Source organism: Macrotis lagotis, chromosome 1 (assembly GCF_037893015.1).
Source record: "Macrotis lagotis isolate mMagLag1 chromosome 1, bilby.v1.9.chrom.fasta, whole genome shotgun sequence".
Lineage (NCBI taxonomy): Eukaryota > Metazoa > Chordata > Mammalia > Peramelemorphia > Peramelidae > Macrotis > Macrotis lagotis.
The window spans coordinates 694,131,121-694,154,899 of record NC_133658.1 but is presented as its reverse complement, the minus strand read 5'-3'; the positions used below and the strand labels follow the sequence as shown (position 1 = coordinate 694,154,899).

The 23,779-nt window shown below is 35.3% G+C and overlaps 2 protein-coding genes and 1 pseudogene across 4 annotated transcripts in view; 1 reads left to right on the top strand and 2 right to left on the bottom strand.

The window, feature by feature from the left end:
• Positions 1–111: 111 nt before the first annotated feature.
• LOC141507779 (kelch-like protein 41) lies at positions 112–15,282 on the top strand. Its single transcript, XM_074215764.1, has 6 exons — positions 112–1,354; positions 6,260–6,417; positions 6,541–6,648; positions 9,087–9,272; positions 9,357–9,503; positions 13,734–15,282. The coding sequence occupies exons 1-6, from the start codon at positions 242–244 to the stop codon at positions 13,843–13,845; spliced, it is 1,824 nt and encodes a 607-aa protein (XP_074071865.1). The 5' UTR covers positions 112–241; the 3' UTR covers positions 13,846–15,282.
• A 47-nt stretch (positions 15,283–15,329) lies between these two features.
• The window catches only part of LOC141507775 (FAST kinase domain-containing protein 1, mitochondrial-like), a 44,726-nt gene continuing 36,276 nt past the window's right edge, over positions 15,330–23,779 (bottom strand). For all 3 annotated transcript variants that reach the window (XM_074215756.1, XM_074215755.1, XM_074215757.1), the window contains exons 14-16: positions 19,532–19,664; positions 17,242–17,356; positions 15,330–16,466 (exon numbers count right to left, since the gene is read on the bottom strand). In XM_074215756.1, coding sequence (XP_074071857.1) covers positions 16,371–16,466; positions 17,242–17,356; positions 19,532–19,664 — 344 coding nt within the window. In that variant the 3' untranslated portion in view covers positions 15,330–16,370. The remainder of the gene's footprint in view (positions 16,467–17,241; positions 17,357–19,531; positions 19,665–23,779) is intronic.
• On the bottom strand, positions 17,397–19,327 carry LOC141507781 (alpha-enolase pseudogene; annotated as a pseudogene).

The window sequence follows — 23,779 nt, the reverse complement described above, 5'->3', positions numbered from 1 at the left end:
CAAAAAGTTCCAGTTGCTTCTTTCAGAATATAACAGCTGCAAGAACAACCCTTCTTTCTAAACTAGCCATCCTGAATTCCAGTTGTGAGAGTGGGTATCTATATTTAGCTACTCCAAGGATTAAATTGCAAAGACTTCAAGCTAAGCAAAGCACATTGATCTGCCTTTTTACAGCTAGACCTGTGTGCTGCACAGAGCTAAGGGCTTCAGTTTCCCCTTCCTTACCCAGGTTGCTCACAAAATGGATTCCCAGCGGGAACTCGCAGAAGAACTGCGGCTTTACCAATCCACCCTTCTTCAGGATGGTCTAAAAGATCTCCTGGATGAGAAAAAATTCATCGATTGCACCCTAAAAGCAGGTGACAAAAGTCTTCCTTGCCACCGACTGATTTTGTCAGCCTGTAGCCCTTATTTCCGTGAGTATTTCTTGTCTGAAATTGATGAAGAGAAGAAAAAGGAGGTAGTACTAGATAATGTGGACCCTGCCATACTGGATTTAATCATCAAATACCTTTATTCAGCTAGTATTGATCTCAATGATACAAATGTGCAAGATATTTTTGCCTTGGCTAGCCGCTTTCAGATCCCCTCAGTGTTCACTGTCTGCGTTTCCTATCTTCAGAAAAGACTTGCTCCTGGTAACTGTCTAGCCATCCTGAGATTAGGTCTTCTTCTTGACTGCCCAAGACTTGCGATATCTGCTCGTGAATTTGTTTCTGACCGCTTTGTACAGATTTGCAAGGAAGAGGACTTTATGCAACTTTCCCCACAGGAACTAATCTCAGTTATTTCAAATGACAGCTTAAATATAGAAAAGGAAGAAGCAGTGTTCGAAGCAGTAATGAAATGGGTCCGAACAGACAAAGAAAACAGGGTAAAAAATCTTGGGGAAGTATTTGATTGTATCCGTTTTCGTCTTATGACAGAAAAATATTTCAAAGATCATGTTGAAAAGGATGATCTAATTAAAAGCAATCCTGATCTTCAGAAAAAAATCAAAATTCTAAAAGATGCTTTTGCAGGAAAACTGCCTGAGCCCAACAAAAATGCAGAGAAGACTGGTGGTGCCAGTGAGGTTAATGGTGATGTGGGTGATGAAGATTTGCTTCCTGGATACCTGAATGATATTCCCAGGCATGGAATGTTTGTCAAAGACCTCATTCTTTTGATTAATGACACAGCTGCAGTGGCTTATGACCCCACAGAAAATGAATGTTACCTTGCTGCAATGGCTGAGCAGATTCCCAGAAACCATTCCAGCATAGTCACCAAACAAAATCAAGTGTATGTTGTAGGAGGATTGTATGTAGATGAAGAAAACAAGGATCAACCTCTACAGTCATACTTCTTCCAGGTTAGAAACCTCTTTATTGCTATGCAAATAATGGCAGATAGAGCTCTCAGACTCTCAAGAACTAGTGATCCAACTTGTAGGATTATTCAGACCACCCACTTATCATTGCTTCTCCAGTCCTTCAATAGCTCTTTAGTGTTTTTACTAAAAAGTGGGCAGAGGCAAAAAAGTAAAACCTTTAGTGTGTCTGACTATTTTATGACATTTCTTATAAAAGATTTCAAAAGGAATGGAGTTAATAGTTAAATGATACTTATCCATACATTGAAATAAATTAAGTTAGACATCATGTGGTACACTGATAAATTCAAAGATGGTTACAATTTTTATATAACATTCTTAGTAGCTACTGGAATACAGTTATTAGCAAAATCAAATTTAGTGATATAATTTTATTTCTGAAAAGGTAGTTAATAATTTCTTTTAAAGAAAAGTGATTTACATAACTCATATGAGTAAGAACTAATTTGTCCAATAGTCATCTATCACCCCAATATACCATGGTATTTTTGAGCTGAGGGTATGGGAAATCTTTATTTTTAGAGATGAAATTTCATCCATTTTTGGGGGGAGTATAGTTATTGCCCAAATTGACTTATTATAAATAAACAAGTCTAACTTGTGAATTCCATGTTTTAATTAATGACATATTTTATTACCTTCTAGAAAAAATGTATTCATACTAATTTTAATTAAGCATATTTAGAATTCTTAATTTTAAAACATCACAGTATTTTTAAGGTCATAAGCACTTTGATATTTTTATTTATTATAAACTTGACATTTTATATATGATCAAATATATTTTATATATGATCAATGATATATATGATCAAATATATATAATGAACTTGACATTGTACATATGATCAAAGCAAATAACTAAATCAGTAGCTTATCAGTATTAGTATTGCCAATACTACTACTATAGTTTATAGGCTCACAAAAGTGTTCAGTTTATGACAGATTATGACCGATAGGAATTTGAGTTAAAATGACAGACTGTAAGTTAAAAAATCTCAATTACTTTCATAAGAATATGTTAAAAGGGGGAGGCTAGGTGGTGCAATGGATAGAGCACCAGCCCTGGAGTCAGGAATACCTGAGTTCAAATCTGGCCTCGGACACTTAATAAATCTTAAAAAAAAAATGAATATGTTAAAAGTAAGTGACAGTGCTTATAGAATACTCGTTTTAATCATAGTTATAAAATATCATTGCCATTGCTATTTGCACATGCCCATATGACATATCTTTTCTTGTTAATTCTAGAGAAGGTAATTGAGCTAATTGTGAAATGAAATATTTATTTCCAGGTCATACTTATCAGTATCTGAGTACAACAATTAAAAAAAAAATAACACGAACCCTCAATTTTAAATTTAGCAATGACATCAATTTCAGAATGAGTAAATTAAATGACAAAGGCTATAATCATACACAGAAGAATCTCATAATTCACTGAATTACAAGAATAAAATTGAAGATCATTATATCACAAGGAATAATTATGTCTATAGAATAATTCTTTTAAAAACCTTGACTTTACAAAAGTTTTATTTCATGTAAGTCTTAGTTGAATTTTATTTAGAACTGGTTCCCAATTTCTTATATTATTATGACACTTAGTACTTTGACATTTGCAAAGTTCTTCATATACATTATTTCATTTGGACCTCACAGTAGGTCAGTGATAAATGTGTATTACAGCTGTTTTTAATCCCAACTTGACAGATAAGGAAACTGAATCTCAAAGAGTTTAAGTGATTTACTTACTTTTGATCATATACCTGATAAGTAAATGAGTAAAGATTTGAGTAGTCTTCCCTGGACCTGGACTGCCTCTATTCTCATTTTTTAATATCCTGCCTGCTCTTCCCTTTTGCTATCAGGTCTCATTGTTTTTTCTATAAGCCTAACTAATGACCTATTTTCATGCCAAAAACAGTTATGAATAGCAATTATGGTTTCTAACTCCCTGCCATCACCACTCTTACTATGTCCAAAAAGCAATGTAGTAGAACAGATTGTAATCAAAGAATTTTATAGTAAAAGTTTATTAAAATTAGTATTGCTGGCTAGACTATTTAATTGAGAATTTGGAGCTCAAACAACAGTTTTGGAGTAGCTTAGCTCCTAATTATAAATTACAAATGGTGGAAATATAAGAATTTTTATACAAGTATCATAAGCAGCTAGATGGTACAATGGATTGATTGAGTGCTGGACCTGGAATCAGGCAGACTTCTTCATGAGTTCAATTCCAGCTCCAGACACACTAGCTGTGTGACTGAGGGCAAATCACTTAACCCAGTTTACCTTACTTTTCTTCATCTGTAGAATAAGCTAGGGGAGGAAATGGCAAACCATGTTAACATCTCTGCCAAGAAAATCCCAAATGGGGTCACAAAAGTGTCAGACTTAACTAGAACAGGGGGCGGCTAGGTGGTATAGTGGATAAAGCACTGGCCTTGGAGTCAGGAGTATCTGGGTTCAAATCTGGTCTCAGACACTTAATAATTACCTAGTTTTGTGGCCTTGGGCAAGCCACATAACCCCATTTGCCTTGCAAAAAAAAAAAAACCTTAAAAAAAAAAGACTTCACTAGAACAACAAGAAAAATATTCATAGAAATTAAACATTCATAGAATTTATAGTTATAAAAGACCAGGACCTTCAACATTATCTGATCCAAAGCTCTCATTTAAAGTTTAAAAAATTAAAGATCTAAATATTAAGATTTTCCTGAAATTTTTACTGAACTAAAATTTATTATGTCCTCTAATACTCAGTATTCTGTTCTTTCTATAATCTTGGCTGCTTGGTCTAGATATGACAAAAACTAAAAGCTCACTGGCCTTGATCACAATCTAGTTGTCATAATTGTAAAGTGAATACAAGCCAAATGGGTGCAAATTGGTATTGAATTCATTCTTCAATATTTGGTAGCACCTTGCTCTAACCAATTGAACTAACTTGTCAGAACATAGATATTCATTCTGAAAGACAAAAAGACATGTATCTCTTTGAGTACCAACTTTCTATGATTTATGTAATGATTTTTAACCATTCAAAGGTTAGAATTTAATTCACTTTTACTCAGTGGAAACAGCAAGAGGGAAAATAGCTTGACAGTACCACTCCATTCTGTCAAAAAATGTTTTCATATGCCTTAGTGTTATGAAATGAAAAGCAAAATCCTAAGATTGCCTTATTTTGATCTTGACTCATACCAAACTAACATCAACCACTTTTTTTGCAAAGTAAGAGAGTGGGTCACTTAGAATTGTAGATGTATTCATAACAGAAAAAGTTATTAGCTTAAAGGAGAAAAGAGAAGGGAGAAAAATATATTTCAAATTACTTCATACAAGTCTTTAAGAAATTTAAGTCCCACTGAGATTGACACAAGTGAATATCAATAAAAGTAGAAATAGAACATTTGCAAAGTTAAAAATGAGAAGGAAAACCTAAGGAATGAAATACTGTTGCTTAATTCTCCAGCTGTCCAATGAAGTGAGCGATAGGTGCAACTGGCTTGGTTACTGGCTCAGGGGAAATGCTAATTATAGCCAGAAGGATAAAAACCTTTCAAAATCAAAGTTCTGCCTGTGGCCCTTTGACTGTGGATGCCTGGGATCACTCAACTCCCTAAAGACAGTTCTCTTTACTCTTTATCCTTCAGTCTCCACACATTTCACATGATCTCCATGTTTCCACAATTTTCAAATTATTCTCATTCCTCTGAAGAGGAAGGGAAGAAGGCAGCATATATAGAGTGCCTACTATGTGTCAGATACTTTAATTACTATCTCATTTGATCCTGGCAAGAACACAGTTAAGGACTGTGAGACAGAGGTTAAGTGACTTATCCAGGATCACATAACTAGTGCCTGATGCCAAATTTAAATTCAGGTTTTCCTGATTCCAGACTCTATGCTATATCTGCCTGTACCCAGAGGGGCAATATGGTGGATGTATTGAGATCTTGTCTGTAAAATTCAGTGCCTCAGGTTTAAACCTGCCTTTTACAACAAGACTGATACTTCTGACTTTTTTAAATTTTTATTTATTTAAGGCAATGGAGTTAAGTGACTTGGCCAAGGTCACACAGCTAGGCAATTATTAAGTGCCTGAGGTTGGGTTTGAACTCAGGTACTCCTGATGCCAGGGCCAGTACTCTACTATGCCACCTAGCTGCCCCTACCTCTGACTTTTTAACAAGGCAGTCAACCCATGTTTCAGGCAATGCTCCAAGATTTTAATTTGCCAGGTAACTTCAGAACTGCATTGGTAGAGAAGGGTTTTTTGTTTTGTTTTGTTTGTTTTTAACAGGAGTTCCCTATACCAAACAAATCAAAGGTCTAGTTCAATTTTAAAAAGAAGCTAAATGTTATTTTTAACTGCCAGAGTAAAAGTACTGCCAGGATATTAAGCATAGTTTTTAAAAGTCAGGAAGTGGGGAGGAAGTGCAGCTAGGTTGCACAGTGGATAGAACACCGACCCTGGAGTCAGGAGGGCCTGAGTTCAAATTTGGCCTCAGACAATAATTACCTAGCTGTGTGACCTTGGGCAAGTCATTTAACCCCACTGCCTTACAAAAACTAAAACAAAAAAATCAGGAAGGGAAAATAAATATAGTTGGTGTTACCACTGGATTTTCTGTTTCCTTTAACAGTCTAAAGATGAGGCTGTTAATATTAGTTACTATAGTTGATTATGCCTTTAAAATTTTTAAAAATAATTCATAGATGTAAGAATGCTATATGCTAAAAATCCCTTTATATTTTGGGTTTAGTTTTTTGCAATTTCGAATGACTTAATGTACTTTCAAATGTGCATAGTACAGGCATGAGTATTTTCACTACCCTTTCTATAATTTCCTTATTGTGTCATTTTTTCCAGTTTGATAATGTAGCATCTGAATGGATTGGACTTCCTCCTCTCCCATCAGCCAGATGTCTCTTTGGTCTAGGAGAAGCAGATGACAAAATCTATGTAGTTGCTGGGAAAGATCTTCAAACGGAGGCTTCACTGGATTCAGTTTTATGCTTTGATCCTGTGTAAGCTGGTATTCCATTTATTTTCACAAAGTATTTAGTTTTTATTAAGTAGCTACTAGAATTCATGTTTTTAAAACTCTGTCTTTAATAAAAGCACATGCATCTTCTCACCTAATTATATAGGGCTACAAAATGGAACGAAGTGAAAAAACTTCCTATCAAAGTCTACGGTCATAATGTGGTTTCACATAATGGAATGATATATTGTGTGGGAGGAAAGACAGATGACAAGTAAGTAGTGTAAAACTTCTTTATGATTTATACTGGCAGAAGTATTATAAAATAGCCTTCCTCTCTTGCTTTGAATTCATATTTTCAAAATACAAAGTCCTTATATGGCTTTGTGAAAGGCAGAATTTCAAAATTGTATGTTGAGAGCAAAAAGCAAAAACAAAAACTTGTCAGTAGAGATATAAAGGATTCTGAAAAGAATTATGTAGGATACTGTTTATATTCTGGCAGAAGTATTATATTAAAATTTAAAATTTTCTAAAGTAAATTGAGTAGAATCTGATAGAATGCTGGGAAAAGGTATTAAAAATCTCACTTGACTCTTTTATGTTATAATGAGAGGACTCAACAGGGAAGATATGAGTTCGAATTCTCTATCTCCAGTACATACATAGAATGCTCTATCTCCAAGAATCCCCATTATATTGGGATGCTTTCTGTCTGATTATAATAAATTACACAATAATTTTTAAAAAACTACTTAGAATTTAACTATTCTTAACTAAAGACAAATTATTTGGCTATTTAATATTTCAAATGTTGCTGTACTAAGTAATACAGTTGATTTATATTATATGTTGGTGAGAATGTTATATGAGTTTTAATCAGAATAAACAGTCAAGAGAATTTAATATAATAAAATATTTTCTCAATTTAGCCATGAGTACTTTTTTCACATTGATTTTATGTTATCCAGTGATGCCACTGATTTTCATGACCAAGTATCAGAAATCTAGTTAGTGCTTTGTTTCTTCCAAGAAAGTTAAATAGGACTTTATATTGAGTTTCACTTTGCCCCAATCCTGACTTAACTTGTGGGTCTTGAAGATACTTAAATGACACAAAATCATGAAAAGGGGACAAGAGGAAAGAAAAACTTATTCAAATTCTCACCAGATAGTGTTCAGGCATTTGATCACAATTTTACATTTTTAGAAAGATCATAAAATGAGTTCCAGAAGTTAAGTTAGATTCAACTTGCCCAACACTTCCATTTTATAAATAAAAAAAAACCAAAGCCAAGAAAAGTGATGTAGTTTTCTCATGCTCAGCAAAGTAGAAAGTTAGTAGAGCCAGCATTTGAACCCCAGGTCTCTGACCCCAAAGCCATATTACTTTCCCATAAACTGCATTGTCCTTGGCAGTAAGGAATAAATGCCTTCTAAAAAATTTTCTTTTATTCATCAAAAGTGACAAATGTAGTGCAGAACACTCAGTTAAAAAGCATGTAACTAAATTTTGAATCCTGCTATAAAATCCCATCCCCAAACAAATACAATTTATTGGAATTATGATGTTTCATTTAGTACAGTTAAGAGGAAAAGGTAGATCACCTCATCTAGGGGTGTTTATTCCTTATACTGTTTTTCTGGAAACAGATTGAATGAAAAAGTGACAGGCATGTAATGCCATAACTTGAAAAACATTGTAACCTTGCCAAATAATTTAAATGTTTTCCTTTGGTTTCTCTTCATTAGTTACTATGACAAGACATACTTAAGAATATGAGGGAATATAGCATTGCCTTTTTTTTTATTTATAGCAATGGGATTAAATAACTTGCCCAGTTAGGCAATTATTAAGTGTCTGAGGTTATATTTGAACTCAGGTCCTCCTGACTCCAGGGCTGGTGCTCTATCCACTGTGCCACCCAGCTGCCCCTAATGTAGCATAGCCTTACTTGACAAATGCTCTAAGAAGTCTTTTGAAATGAGATAGTGTCTAAAGGAAGTTATCAGATTACATTAGTTACTCTCACAAAACTTGGAAGAAAATGAATTTGTTTGAATAGATGCTTGGATAGAGTAAGACCACTAGCACATTAGTTGGATCCTCTATGGAAAACTCAAGGAACACATAGGCAAGAATAGACAACCCAAGAAGACATGGATAGGATACAAACTACACTTTTTTTTTTTAGACAAACTACATTGTTAAAGAAAAGCTGTCCTTGTTAATGAAATCATGGTTCTATAAGTATAATTAGAGTTCTGTTGAAATTCTTTGGCTGGATTCTATAAAAGTTAATAACTAAAATTACAGAACAGGCAGAATACACAAAATGTTTATGTTACAACCCAACTTAAAAATTCTTTTCACTTTTCCTGTAAAATCCTTTCTACCCCTTTGGGTAGAATTGGTCTATGACTATTTCCATTTGCATATCATCTAGAAATTTTAATTGAGAATGTCATTCTACAAACATTTTACAGGAGTGGAACAGGCAAGGTACAGAGTGGTGCCAGGGATTATTCTTAACTGATGACCAAGTGACCTATGTACAAATTAAGAACACTTTGGATAGCAGCTTTATAAACATTTGTCTGCTCTTCTTAACAAATACCACATTTCACATTAAAACTGTCAAAAGACAGCTACTCAGCTTGTCTTTAAAAACCTAAGATACTAAACAATCTCATTTGTGTTCGTGTTCACAGAAAATGTACAAATAGAGTATTTATTTACAACTCCAAAAAAGGAGACTGGAAAGATTTGGCCCCAATGAAAACCCCTCGTTCCATGTTTGGAGTGGCAATCCATAAAGGCAAAATTGTGATTGCAGGAGGTGTCACAGAAGATGGTCTTTCAGCTTCAGTGGAAGCTTTTGATCTTACCACCAATAAGTGAGTATGTTAGATTTTACCAATGCTTATGAGCTGCCTCTGCTTTAGACTTCTAACATTGATTTTGTTTTTAATAATACTTAGGTGGGAAGTGATGCCTGAATTTCCCCAAGAGAGAAGTTCTATCAGTTTAGTCAGTTTGGCTGGATCTCTTTATGCTATTGGTGGCTTTGCTATGATTCAACTTGAATCCCAGGAATTTGCACCCACAGAAGTCAATGATATATGGAAGTAAGTTCTGTTTACTCCAGTTTTTCCTGGTATTATTTACCATGTGTTAAATCGTCTAAATCTAATCAAAGAAAAATAATTTTTGTATGAAGGATTTAATAGATTCTTTCAGCAAGTAAGCTATTTCTTGTTAGCCCAAATTAAATCTTTGGACCACTAACCTGACCATAAATTGTAATGTCAACATCTTAAAATAGTTCCTTCAAAAAAGTGAAAGAGTTAATGCTATTTCTAAAATTGCTTAGCTGACAGCTGACATTTCTATAGTACATTAGGTTTTACAAAATGTGTTGTTACATTTTTCATTGGATTTTCAAAATAACTGTGTAGACATTAGTGCTACATTTTATAGGTGATAAAACTGAGGTTTGGAAAGGCTAAGTCACACAACTAAGAAGCTAAGCCAGCCCTAGTCTCCAGATCCTCATTACATTATATTGCTCATGAACATTTCTTTACTTATCCTTTGGAATATTCCATATATTAAATGCTAAATATGATTTAAAGAAAACTTCAGTTAGTTGGTTAATTTAGTCAACTAGAGAAAAAAAGCATTTGAAAGAAGAAAAAAAGATAAAAAAGCCTATAAATACTATCACAAGATATTTTGCTTTTAGATAGAATATGAAGTTCTACATAAATTTGGTTTCCTCATGTTGCTCAATTAAATTGGCCACATTTTGTGCCTGTGCCTAAAAAATAAATAATTCTGTGGAAAAAGTTAGTCACTTTGATTTCAAAATTTTACATCAGAGTTTCTTACAGATGTAGCTGTTGGGGCTCTGGGAGTGTCTTAATAGGTACCCAAACGATAGAAAAGTAGTTTAGAGAAAGCTTTGGTGCCATAGAGAGCAACAGAAATATCAGTAGCAAAACTTATAGATTAAAGTTGTCAGGTTCTCAAGTCCAGTACTGAGCTTGAACTGCCTTTCAAACAAATGAGGCCCTTGATAAGATTACATCCTGGGCATTATTAACCAGTGCAAACCTTCAACTAGTAAACTGAAAAGCTAATAGTCAAATAACTAAGACTGGCCTGAGTTTCTTAAATTCTTGGAGGTCAGATGCACTCAATCAACAAACATTTTTTTGAAATGTATACTATGATCTGGGCCCTAGGAATACAAATACAAAAGCGAAACCCAAATACAAAAGTCCCAGACTTCAAGGCATTTAGATTCTAAAGCTTGGCACAATGCCAGAACCAAAGTAAGAACTCATAAATGCTCCACTGAAGCAGCTGCAGGGAGACCAGTCTGGAAGCTATTGCAATACTGCAAGCAAGAACTAGGATGGTTGTGGCAGTAGGAGATAGAAGGGAAACAATTAGAGAGAAATCGAGATAGGGGAGTTCCTGAGTGCCTGAGGCAGGAGTTAGATTCAGGTCTTCCTCACTTCAAGGCAGTGATCTATCTTCTGTGACTCTAAAAGTTAAACTAAATGCTGGAATTGCTACAAATACAAAATGAGAGTTAAGGTCTGGATAAGTAAATTTGAGAGTAATCTGACTAATTAAATCCACGTGAGACACAGAGAGAGGAAAGTTCTGGTTTTTGCTTGTGGCCCTATTGCCATGGGATTGGGATACTGCTGGTGATCCTCTTTGGGAGTTTCTAAAAAGATAAAGACAGGAAGGGTTGATTAGGAAGGAAAGGAATACCTAGAGATATGCAGAAGAGGAAAAAGACTGCAGGGGCTAGGAGATACAGAGAGACAGGAAGTATGAGAAAGATAATGATGAGATAGGATGGGTGTTGTGAAGCCTTTGGAAGAGTAATCAGGAGGCTATGCTCTCAATTATAAGAAATAAGAAAATGTAAAGTGGAGTGAAGATGAATTATCTTAACTGGGATCTGGAAATTAAAAGACCAAGGGAACTTTGAACAAAAAGTAAGAAGGAAGCCTTGAGCAAAAAGAATAGCAAAGGGATAAATTCTGACTAAGCATATGGCAGGGAATAAAAAGAGATCACTCACTTTTATTTTATTTTATGCAAGGCAACGGGGTTAAGTGGCTTGCCCAAGGCCACACATCTAGGTAATTATTAAGTGTCTGAGGCTGGATTTGAACTCAGGTACTCCTGACTCCAAGGCTAGTGCTCTATCCACTGCGCCACCTAGCTGCCCCAGATCACTCACTTTTTAGAAAATATCTTTTTAAAAAAAAAAAATGAATAAAAGAGAAAGGGAAACCTTTCTGAAATTTATTTGGGACAGTAGAATTTTAATCTTAGGCCAATGATACTGACAGCCCAGCCTTGGTAATCCCCTCAAATTTATTTGTTCTTGAATTTCTAAGCCTGGTTAAAACAGATGAAAAGGAGGAGGTAGCTAGGTGCCGAAGTAGATAGAGCACTGGCCCTGGAGTCAAGAGTACCTGAGTTCAAATCATCAGACGCTTAATAATTGCCTCAGCTGTGTGATCTTGGGCAAGTCACTCAACCCCATTGCCTTAAATAAAAATTTTTGGTTTTGTTTTTTAGATTTTTTTCAAGGCAAATGGGGTTAAGTAGCTTGCCCAAGGCCACACAGCTAGGTAATTAAGTATCTGAGGCTGGATTTGAACTCAGGTACTCCTGACTCCAAGGCCAGTGCTCTGGCCAGTGCTCTATCCACTGCGCCACCTAGCCACCCCTAAATAAAAAATTTTTTAAAAAACAGATGAAAATGTCTACTTGTGAGCAAAATATCTCTAACCTTGCTATCAAAAACACTAATTTCTGCTCATAACTTGAATAAAATTTTCCATCCCCCTTGTTTTTCCTTTCCAGAAAAAAAATAAAGATTGTTTTCTATTTGTAGCTGCTTAATCTATTGGAAACTCCAATTATTCAAGCCTCATTTAACCTTAAACCTCCTGTTGCTCAAATGTGGTCACATTTCCCTTTAACTATTAAAACTATTCCTTAAGTTAATTTGTTGTCCCAGTGTTTCAGTGTGTTAATAATAAACTGTTCACTGTTCATAGTTAATAGTTCAGAGCCATCTTTAAAGAACACTGAGCACAAGTTTTGCTTGGGTAAGGGGGACACAGTTTATGACATGGCATAAAGATTTTCCTTATGGTCTTATTGTCATCTGAGAATTAGTTTTTGGAATATTAAAGAAATTAGACCAGATGGTGTGAATCCTTCCTGGTTCTGGCTAACTTTGCAACATTATCATTTTACATCTTTGACTTAGGAAGCATTTTTAGATAGACAACTGTTATCAATTGCCATCAAATTCAGAAAAGTCGGGAAAAAATCTTCAAATTATAGTGAAAAACTGTTAAAAAAAGGCAACTAATTTTTCAACTATGAGCACAGAAGCAGGATGAAAGTGGAGTTGAAATAATTATTGAGATTATTAAAATCCATTAATTATCTTGATTAGACAATAGAGAGCTCATCTTGAAGTCAAAAAAGATCTTGGCTCAAACTCACTTAACTAACCTCTTGGTGTCTCAATCAGTTTTCTAAGATTACAAGTCTCATATGGTGCCCGTAAATTGCATCCGAGGAGTGAGTTCTGTGCCATAGTCCATTACAAAGGTGCCCAGACAAGTCTAGACAAAAATCTTGACCGACCTAACAGCTATTGATTCAATTAACAGAACAATTGTAGTTAGTTACTGGCTCACCATTTATCTATTTGGTCTTTGCCAACCTGTTAATACTTAACATTTGTATACAAGTGCCTAGCATATAATTAGTTAATAAATGCTTGTTAAGGGGGCAGCTAGGTGGTATAATGGATAGAGCACTAGCTGTGGAATCAGGTGGACCTGAGTTCAAATCCAGCCTCAGACACTTAATAATTACCTAGCTGTGTGACCTTGGGCAAGTCACTTAAATCCATTGCTTTGTAAAAACAAAAAATTAAAATAAATGCTTGTTAACTGATCAAAATTAGATTCAGTAGTAAGAGTCATATTTATATGCAAGCAAGAAATCATGATGCTATATTGAGTTCATAATTTAAAAGAGAAAAGAAAGAACTAGTTGGCTATAGTAGCAGCAAATAATGCTCAACTTAAAACTCTGAATTTCAAAGCAGGCTGAGGTTTTTGGAAACAATAAGTCATTCTGATGAGCATTTGACTTCCTTTAATGTTATCTGGGGTAAAATCTTTGGTCCAGTTTCCCTCTAGAATATATACAAACTAACTCTTGTTACTAAAATAATAAACTTTTAAGACAGAAAAGTTTCAGATGTGTATTAACTGATTTCAATCCTACCCCTTAAACAGGTATGAAGATGATAAAAAAGAATGGACTGGCATGTTAAAGGAGATTCGTTATGCCTCAGGAGCTAGCTGCCTGGCAACCCGCTTCAATCTTTTCAAACTATCTAAATTATAGATAAGAAAAGTGATAAAATGTAATAGGTGGGAGTTTTTCATTATGGATTTTTAATTTGTTGTGTTTTTAAAAACTGTACAGAAATTTATATAGAAATCTATTGTTACTGTCTCACTGTCTGAAATGTTGGCAACTTTTGTAGATAATGAATCAAAGTAAGTATATTCTTAATGTGATAATCAGTCATCATATAGAAGATTTCTAAAAGGAAATGAAAGATAAAATTGGATTTATACAATCTTGTTGGCAATTTGATACCACTGTCTGTAAAGATATTAAATTCAAATTGTCTGAAACCTATATAGATAGCATTTGTTTTATAAGGCCACTTTTACATGTTTTTAATTACAACTGAAGTTGGAGAATGGAATGTGTCTATTTTTTTAGCATCAACCAAAAACCCTTCTATTTTTCCCATATAAAATTAAAAATTATTACTAATATCCTCAGTACATGAAAATAAGATAAATATTATGCTTAATAATAAAGAAAATAATGCAAGATTTAAGAAATGGCATTTAAGATTGTAGTAAAGGATGTTTTCATCACTTAAGGGGAAAAGTCTTGGAATTAAATAGTCAAATGTAAGGTTTCTTTTCTCTATTTCTCTCTGAAAACCTGGACATCCTGTTCCAATTTCCAGCTTTCTTTAGTTTTATCAATAAATCAGTGATTTTTTTATCATTAAAAATTCAAAATCAAGAACTGTTAATCTTGAAGCCATAAGCTACTATCTCTTTGGGGGGGGGGCGGGGGTAGAGAGAGATTAACAGAATGGAAATTGATGTATTTGTTAACCTACTGAATGGTGTGTTCCTTGTGCATGAAAGGTCTGCAGTTTGGAAATGTAAGGCGACAAGCAGTAAAGTAAATCATTGAGAGGTCCAGGAGAATTTGTGTCCAGGTTTCTTAGGCTCTGAGTATAGAGTATGTACATTCCTCACCACAACCACACACAATCAAACACATGCAAAATAGCTCAAAAGTTAGACACCTTTAGCATAGTCACTTGTTCAATTACTCAGTTTTATTTTGCTCTCATCAAGAGATTGGACTTCTCTTTGTGATCATTTCACCAAAAACCTTGGGGCTACTTTTAAAATTAGGCTATGGCTGCTTCTCCTTAGAAATACTATAAAATTTACTTCTGATTTCAGGCTAATTCAATAATTTCCCCATTGGGATAGAATGGTTTCTTTTTAGCAGGCTCAAAGCAATCTGAGGTTTTTGGAAACAATAAGTCTCTCATGTGGGATTTGACTTCCTTTAATGTCATTTGGGGTAAAATCTTTGGTCTAGTTGCCCTCAAGAATATATACAAACTAAGGGGCGGCTAGGTGGCGCAGGTACAAATCCGGGCTCAGACACTTAATAATTACCTAGCTGTGTGGCCTTGGGCAAGCCACTTAAGCCCATTTGCCTTGCAAAAACCTAAAATATATATATGTGTATATATATATATATATATATATATATATATATATATATATATACACAAACTAACTCTTGTTACTAAAATAATAAACTTTTAAGACAGAGAAGTTTCAGATTTATATTAACTGATTTCAATCCCACCCCTTAAACAGGTATGAAGATTCTGATTAAAAAAAAGAGAGAGAATAAAATAGAATAAAAAGAATTTTAAAAAATATTGCTTTTTTTTTCTACAGGACACAGAAATACTGTGTCCTTGTGATATGATACCTTAGATCAGTATCTAGCACTTGACAAAGATCACAAGTAAGAAAAACAATGTAATGTCAATTTAGGAACAATTGTGATGAATTAATTTAACTAGCATTCACTGTTACTATCTGATAAAAACATATAGTAATTTTAAAAGACTTTTTGTACTGACTGCATCAAAATCAGAGCAAAAATGATTTTAAATGGTATTAAAATGGGGTAGTGACATTTCAGCCTGATGACTCTTAACTTTGTTCTATTCTGAGTTTCATATAATCACTAACTATTTTAAAGGTTACATTTTAGCATATCATTGCTTTAGAAGTCAAAATGAAAATTCTGACTGGAATGGTCACAAGGAAAGGTGTAAAATATATGCAATTATGACAATAGTGATAATAAAATACTTGAAATTACTATAACATTCAATAATATTTGGCCACATGAATATCACAGTTAGTATGACAGATATTTGAGCAAGACCAGATCCATGACTTGAAACAAATAGAAAACTAGTGGGCTATACATCCCTTCTAATATGAGGATTCAGCAAGGCCTCAGGTGCCAGTAAACTGTTTGATTACAATGCTTTTAAAAAATATATTCAGGTATAATTAGCAAAAAATCTGACTTTCATACCAAAAGAAGTGACAATGTTTTATGGGAAAAAGTATGCAATTTAAAAAAATCTATTTGAAGAATTATAGATGTGTTACACAGTAACAATCTTAAATTTTTTAATTGGTCTTAAATACTTCACAATACTGTTTTTACTCAAGTTCATGTTTTCTATTATAATTGAAGTCTAAAATGTGATGTATCATAAATATAAACTGTAATTATGATTGGACTTCTGCAAACATACGCTCTCTCAAATACTCCATCCAGGCATCCTTTGTTGATAATTCCATAGAATTCCATTCCAAATGAGGAATCTGTAAGATAGAAGATTCAGATTGCTTTTTGCTTTAGCACTTAGATATATAATCTATTTTTTTAATATAAGAGATACAAGCCACTAGAAGCAGAGCTCTAAGCAAGAATTTGTTCATAACACATCCCTCAGATCCTCTACAGCAGCTAATGGGATCATGTTTCTTATGAATACTTTCTTCTGTTCCCTCTGCTTGCTTTCTTCTGTTCCCTCTACTTGCTTTCTTCCTCTCTTCTCTTGAAGGCTAATACTGCACTTAACCTGTTTTTCAATCCTACCACTTAAGGGAAAAGAGCTCTGACTTTGGAGTCAGAAGATCTGATTTCAAATCCTACCTCTGACTCTTAGTACCTTATGTGACCCTGTGCAAATCAACTTGCCATACTGGACTTCTTATTCCTCATTTGTCAAATGGGGGTTAAGAAAAAGGTCAGGGAGTTAGAGGGAGAACTGGACTGGATAGTTGCCAAGGCTCTTTCCGGCTCTAGGTCTGTGATTGAATGATCCTTTTAAACCTGTAGTAGAGCCCATTGCTAACAAGTCAACATGTTTTCCAAAAAAAAATAAGAACTGAGGAAATAAGAATTTTTCTGCTTCTTCAAAATGTGAAAGAATTCTGGAATTTTCAAATTAATGAAATAATTCAGCCTACTTCATATTAGGATAAAACATCAATAAATCATCTAGCATTTGCAGAGATGTTAGAAAAATATTTATATGCAGTGCCCCTAAATAGTTTAGTTTTTTTAATAGGACATTTTGAGCTCACATAATACCTGAATCACACGATAACCCAAAATTTCCAGATGTCTTTTCTTCATGGAAGATCTTCCTTTTAAGTGAGTAGTGTTTTTACAAAATGCTCGAGAATCCAAAAATTCCAAAGCAACCCTATATAAAACAAAAAGAACATTTATTTATTTTGACTTGGGGGGGGTTGTGAGGCAATGGGGTTAAGTGACTTACCCAGGGTCACACAGCTAAGTAATTATTAAGTGTCTAAGGCCAGATTTGAACTCAGATACTCCTAACACCTGAGCCGGTGCTCTATCCTCTGTGCAACCTACCTGCCCCCCCCATTTATTTTTTTTTTCCAGTGGATTACTGAATTCTTTTATTCTGCACATAGAAGCCACTAAAGGATCTGGCCCATGGGCTTGTTGGGGGCTGCATCACAAGTATATATGACTCTGCACATCAACACTGGGGGTGGGGGTGAGGACAGATCATTCTACCCAGTCACAAGATGAGGTCTTCCAAAAAAGGACCAAATGATCAGGTACCAGAAGAAGCAGTGAGAACACAGAAAGGTGGAAGAGAGCAGGGTGGAGTTATGGAGCAGAGCCCCCAACCCCAAAACAAAACTGGTCTACTACTTGGTGCTGCCCATTCTTTGGAGGACTTCTACTGAGGTGACTGTAGCCTATTAGCTCTGAGGCTTCATGGTCATGGAGCTTACTTGGCCAGAGGGTTTCTGAAGTTCCTTCCAGCAAATTTAGCCTTGCTGCCCAGTTCTTCCTCAATTCTGAGAATTTGGTTATACTTGGCCAAACACTCAGATCGTCAGGGGGCCCCAGTCTTGATCTGCCCAGTGCAGAGACCCACCACCAGGTCTGCAATGAAGGTATCTTCAGTCTCTCCAGAGCAATGGGAAACCATTACTCCCCACCCATTGGACTGGGCCAGCTTGCAGGCCTGGAGAGATTCCATCATGGAGCCAGTCTGGTTCACTTTGAGCAGAAGGCAATTGCAAGCTTTCTCATTCATGGCCTTTTCAATGCGCTTGGGATTGGTCACTGTAAGATCATCCCCTACAACCTGGATGCCTGCAGTTTCAGTAAAATTCTTCCAAGCTTCCCCAGCCATCCTGGTCAAAGGGATCTTCAATAGATACCACTGGATAGTCCTGGATGAAGCTCTTGTAAAGGTCCCCAAGCTCAGCAGGTGAGATGTATCTGCTGGGATCATCAGGAGACTTGAAGTCCAAGTCATATTTCCCAGACCGGAAGAATTCAGAGGCAGCAACATCCATGCCAATTACAACCTTGTCAGTATAGCCAGCCTTGCAAATCGCTTCCTTCAGCAGCTCGAGATCTTCTTTATTCTCCAGGATGTTAGGAGCAAAGCCACCTTCATCTCCTACATTGGTGGCATCCTGTCCATATTTCTTCTTAATCACATTCTTCAGGTTGTGGTAGACCTCAGCTCCAATGCGCATGGCCTCCTTGAAGTTTGATGCTCCAACAGGGAGGATCATGAACTCTTGCATTGCTAGCTTGTTGCCAGCATGGGAGCCACCATTGACCACATTGAAGGCTGGAACTGGCAGGATGACTTCTTCATTGCCTGCAAGATCAGCAATATGGCGGAACAAGGAGACACCTTTCTCTGCAGTCCCAGCCTTACAAACAGACAGAGACACTCCCAATATAGCATTTGCTCCAAATTTAGATTTATTCTCAGAACCAATCTCTATCATCAATTTTTCAATCTTCTCCTGCTCCACAACATTCAATTTCTTGCTAATCAGGGTCGGGGCAATAGTTATATTGATGTCCTCAACCGCTTTTGAGACACCTTTCCCCATATATCGGGTCTTATCATTGTCTCAGAGCTCCAGGGCTTCATGGATGCCAGTAGAAGCCCTGGGCACAACAGCTCTGAAGAGACCTTTTGAAGTACAGAGATCAACTTCAACGGTGGGGTTTCCACAATGATCTTCAAAATCGACATGCTGAATTTCTGGTTGGGGCTGGCTCCGCGGGGTTCAGGAGAGAGGCCAAGGGCCCATTTATTTTTTTAATATCAAAATAAGACACTGAATAATTAGAAGTTTCCAAGAAACAAAACTGTTTTCAATTCAGTTCAACAGTTAAATACTATATTCAAAACACTTAAAATAACAAAAATTAAAGGAATTAGAACACTAAAATTTTCTACTTAGATTACTTATAGTTGCCAAGTTAATTTATGCAAAAATGTATCAGAGCATTCCTTGTTAATTGTTATATTCATTGTATATTATAACTTTGACCCAACAAAATCTAAAGTTTGAATACAATTTACCGTTGTGCTCCTAGTGGCAGTGCTGACCTACTTTCATGGACATCTGGTCCCCAGAGAACACTTGGCAGTTCATCTTCATCCTGACTTCCATGAGGAAGAGGCTTTTTCTCTTTATCCAAGATACATTCAAAATCTGTTAGGCAACATGATAATCAGATGTATGGACAAGATAAATCTTATTTATATTACGATATTAAAAAGACAAAAAAGCAGTATTAGTCATACTCTTTTCATCTTAATTTTACATTTTGAACATTGACCATAATAAAAAATAGGGGGAAATTATTATACTACTAAAAGAATAAAAAGAGCATATAGTTAGTATGTTGGAGTTTTCAAAGCATTTATTTTGTATACATTTCATTACATTCTGTCAGTGAGGTGATATCTCCATTTGATGAATGAGAAAACTAAAACATGAAGAAATAAATGACTCATCCAGGATGAATTACACAGATAATAAGAACATGAGAGCAGGCCTCAGTTCTTCCTGACTCTCACTCTGATACTCAAGCAACTAGCTCTCATTTACTATCTGATAGAATCTGCCCAATAGAGCACACTTAACTGAAGATTAATGTGTCAATCTCTAACACTGAGCTAGTTCAGAATACATTAACAAAGAATCCCTTTTAATCCCTAATAGGCAAATTAGTCCTTTCACAATTGGGGCAAACAAATGACTTGGTCAATTCCTCATTTACTCTTTATTAGGAAATATTGTCTATCCTAAGAGACTATATCACATACACTAAGTTAGAAATAATACAAATTAATCAGTTTTTAATACTTGTTTACATTTTCAGTTAAGGAGGAAAAAAACTCTAAGATATTCATTATACAACAGCTTTAGAAGTCATTTTAGTCCACCCTCCCAAATGTATAAAAATCCCCTCTATAATATTTCTGATATTCATTCAGCCTCTACTTGAAAAAGCACATCTAGTAATAGGAAGCTTGCTGATGGAGGAGAAAAAGGGATTGGAGGAGAGGGAAGACAGAAACAAGGAATTATTAAGTGCCTACTATGAGCAAGACACTGCTAAATGCTTTTTAAATATCATCTCATTGATCCAACAACCATGTGAAGTAGATGCATTTACGATCCTCATTCTACAGCTGAGAAAACTGAGGCAAAGGTCTGCCTGGGGTCACATAGCTAGCAAGTGGCTGCGTTCAAATCTGAAACCAGTGCTCTATTCACTAAGCCACCAAGCTGACTCACAAAGTAATTCTTTACATTTTTTTAAGGAGAATTCTGACTGCTAAAAAGATCTTTATAATTAGCTAAAAATCTACTTCCTTATAAATTCCCACTGGTACTAATTCTGGCTTTTGAAATTACATATAATATCTCTTTTTAAATTACTAGCCCTTTGAATATTTTTAGACAGTAATCCTTCAAGTTATCTCTCTTCCCCAGTTCATTTAATTATTCTTATGGCTCCCTTCATTCCTTTTGATCTCCCTCCTTGCTGTTCATCACAAAATGCCAATTTTCTTCATAAAATATGATTGCATTAGTTTAACAGATAACTATCACACTATTGATATTCACATTTGCTAAGCAAGAAACTACAAATTAATTATTTTTAATACTGTTCACATTTTCAATGAAGAAAATCTATAAGATATTTATTGTATCTAGTTGGGGCAGTTAGGTGGTATAGTAGATAGAGCTCTGGCCCTAGTGTCAAGAGGACCTGAGTTCAAATTCAGAATCAGGCACTTAATAATTGCCTAGCTATGTGACCTTGGGCCAGACACTTTTTTAAAATTTATTTACATTTTACTTCTAAAATAATCTTGTTGTAAGAGTGAATATAATCCCCCCTCCCCCCACAAACATAAACTGGATTCAGTTCTGTCTCTGGGGTGGATCACATTTTTTATCACAAATCCATCATAGAAGTTACTTCCATATTTTTCCACAGTTGCTATTGCTGCTTGTAATTCCCTCCATCCATTTCTCCCCACTACCAATTATTATATTTTCTCTCTCCTTTCACTCTGTCTTTCTTCAAAAATGTGCTGTGGGGCATCTAAGTAGCAGTGGACAGAGCACTGGCCTTCCTACATCTCACCCCAGAGACCTAGCAACCATCCAACCCCATCCTGGACAGGTCATCCAATCCCATCATCTTGCAAAAAGTAAAAAAGAAAATGTGTTATATCTGACTATCCTCTCCCATGATCTACCCTCTCCTCTATCCCCTATATCTCCCCTCCCTTCCCTGTCCCCTTTCACCCATCTCCTGTCTCTCCTTTTTAGTCTAGATTACTATGCCCTATTAAGTATATATGTTGTTTCCTCTTGAGTCATTTCTGATGAGAATGAAGGCTCCCCCATTTCTCCTCAACTTCCCCCTTCCATACCATTGCAAAATCACTCCAGGTGATGCCAAGGAGTAAAAATCTAATCACTTTCCTATATGTAAAGAAAACACATCAAGAAAACCACTATATTCTCTTTATGAAATCTTCTGCTTTGTATTTAAAAATCTTTGACAACCAGCCCCTTTCTACCACTACACTTGACTTCCCTTCACATATTAGATGCTTTAAAAAAATGCTTTTCCAAACTTCATCCTAGTGCTATTTTGTGCCAAATTTGAGCCAAGATATAAATTTTATAAAGGCTCAATTATAGTTGCAGTCTATGTTAGTTTCTTCCTATCTACCCTACAAAATGAACCCAAAACAACCAAATAACAAATAAAACTTGCAGAAAACATGTATTTTTTTTTTAATATAACATGCTCTCACACAGACTCCATCCCTTTTCATTGACTGCCCTTCACACTGGGAAAGCTTTTTCTCCTTGCCTATGGCTTCTCACCTCAAATCTTGCTTTGCAAAAAACCATTCCTGGTTCCCCCCTCTGCTAGTGCCTTCTTGAGCTTAACTCCCATTCACTCTGTGTATTAATACATACACATAATATCTATGCAGTATACACATATAAAAATACATGTAAACATATACACATGTACAATATAGCTTTGATCCTATCTGCATACATGCATTTGCATGTGTGTTTTCTCTGTACATGTATAAACACATAGTTGTGTTTTCTTTCCCATTAGAACATGAGCTCTTTTAGAATTAAGTGTGTTTTTGCCTTTCTTTGTATTCCCAAATGCTTACCAAAGGATTTGGCATATAGTAAATGTCAGATAAATGCTTTTGCCTATGTTTTTTCCTTTGCAAAGTAAAAATCCTCAGTTCCTTCACCCGATCCCCAACTCAGCATAACTTTGCAGCCTTTCATCATTCTGGTTGTCCTTTGTTGAATGCTCTCTACTTCATTAAAGTCCTTCATGAAATATGGCACTAAAAATGGAACACAACATTCCAAATGTAGTTTGACCAAAATCAAGTAGAGTAGGACCATCTCCTCCCTCACTGTGCATCTTGTCCTTCTATTCATAATATCATTTTAAGTTTTGAGGGTGTCATCATCACTTTACCTGTTTCTATTAAGTCAGTAGTTCATTAAAATTTCCAGATTTTCTTTTGATCAAGTGTTAACCTAGTCAACCTGTGAAGCTGATTTCTTAAACCTGCTGCTGAGTTTACATATATCCCTATTAGGGATATATGTAACCTTATTAGGTTCAACCCAATATTCTAATTTCATATTCTAGTTAGAATCAGTTTAGTATGTTAAACTACTTCTTCCAACTTTGTGTCATTGACAAATTTGATCAATGTGCCATCTACGCCTTTAACCAAGTACCTGATGAAAACGTGAACAGTATAAGGTAAAGCACAATGCCTTATATCACTTGGGTCACTCATCTAAAGACCTTCTTCCAAGCTGGCAACTAATTAGTCATGGTTCCTCTTTGGTTCCAGACATTCAGCCAGTTCTGGATCCATTTAAGTATATTCTCATCTAATCCACATTCTTTCATCTTGTTCACAAAGATACTATGATAAATATTGTCAAATGCTAAAATTTTAGGTAAACTTTGACCAGAAGTGTCATGTCCAGCCCTGTCTACATAGGTTCCAAAATACTCTTGAGTATAGGCCAAAAAACAAAAATATAATAAAATATAGATAACATTCCATTTGAAACAAAGCCAGTGTGTGGCCCACAGGGATCCTTATATATGGATTAATGGCCCTTGTTTGTATTTGAGTTTGATACCAAGGTATCTAAGGTATCTCTTGATTTCCCTTTCAAGAACAGTAAAGGAATTAGTCTGGTTTGACTTCCTCTGAATGAAGCCATTCTGGTCT

Excerpts from the sequence above, each read along its gene's own strand:
- LOC141507779 (XM_074215764.1), top strand. The coding sequence starts at position 242 with ATGGATTCCCAGCGGGAACTCGCAGAAGAACTGCGGCTTTACCAATCC. Across the intron at positions 6,418-6,540 it reads GTTTTATGCTTTGATCCTGT|GGCTACAAAATGGAACGAAG; the intron begins GTAAGCTGGTAT and ends CTAATTATATAG. Across the intron at positions 6,649-9,086 it reads GGAGGAAAGACAGATGACAA|AAAATGTACAAATAGAGTAT; the intron begins GTAAGTAGTGTA and ends TCGTGTTCACAG.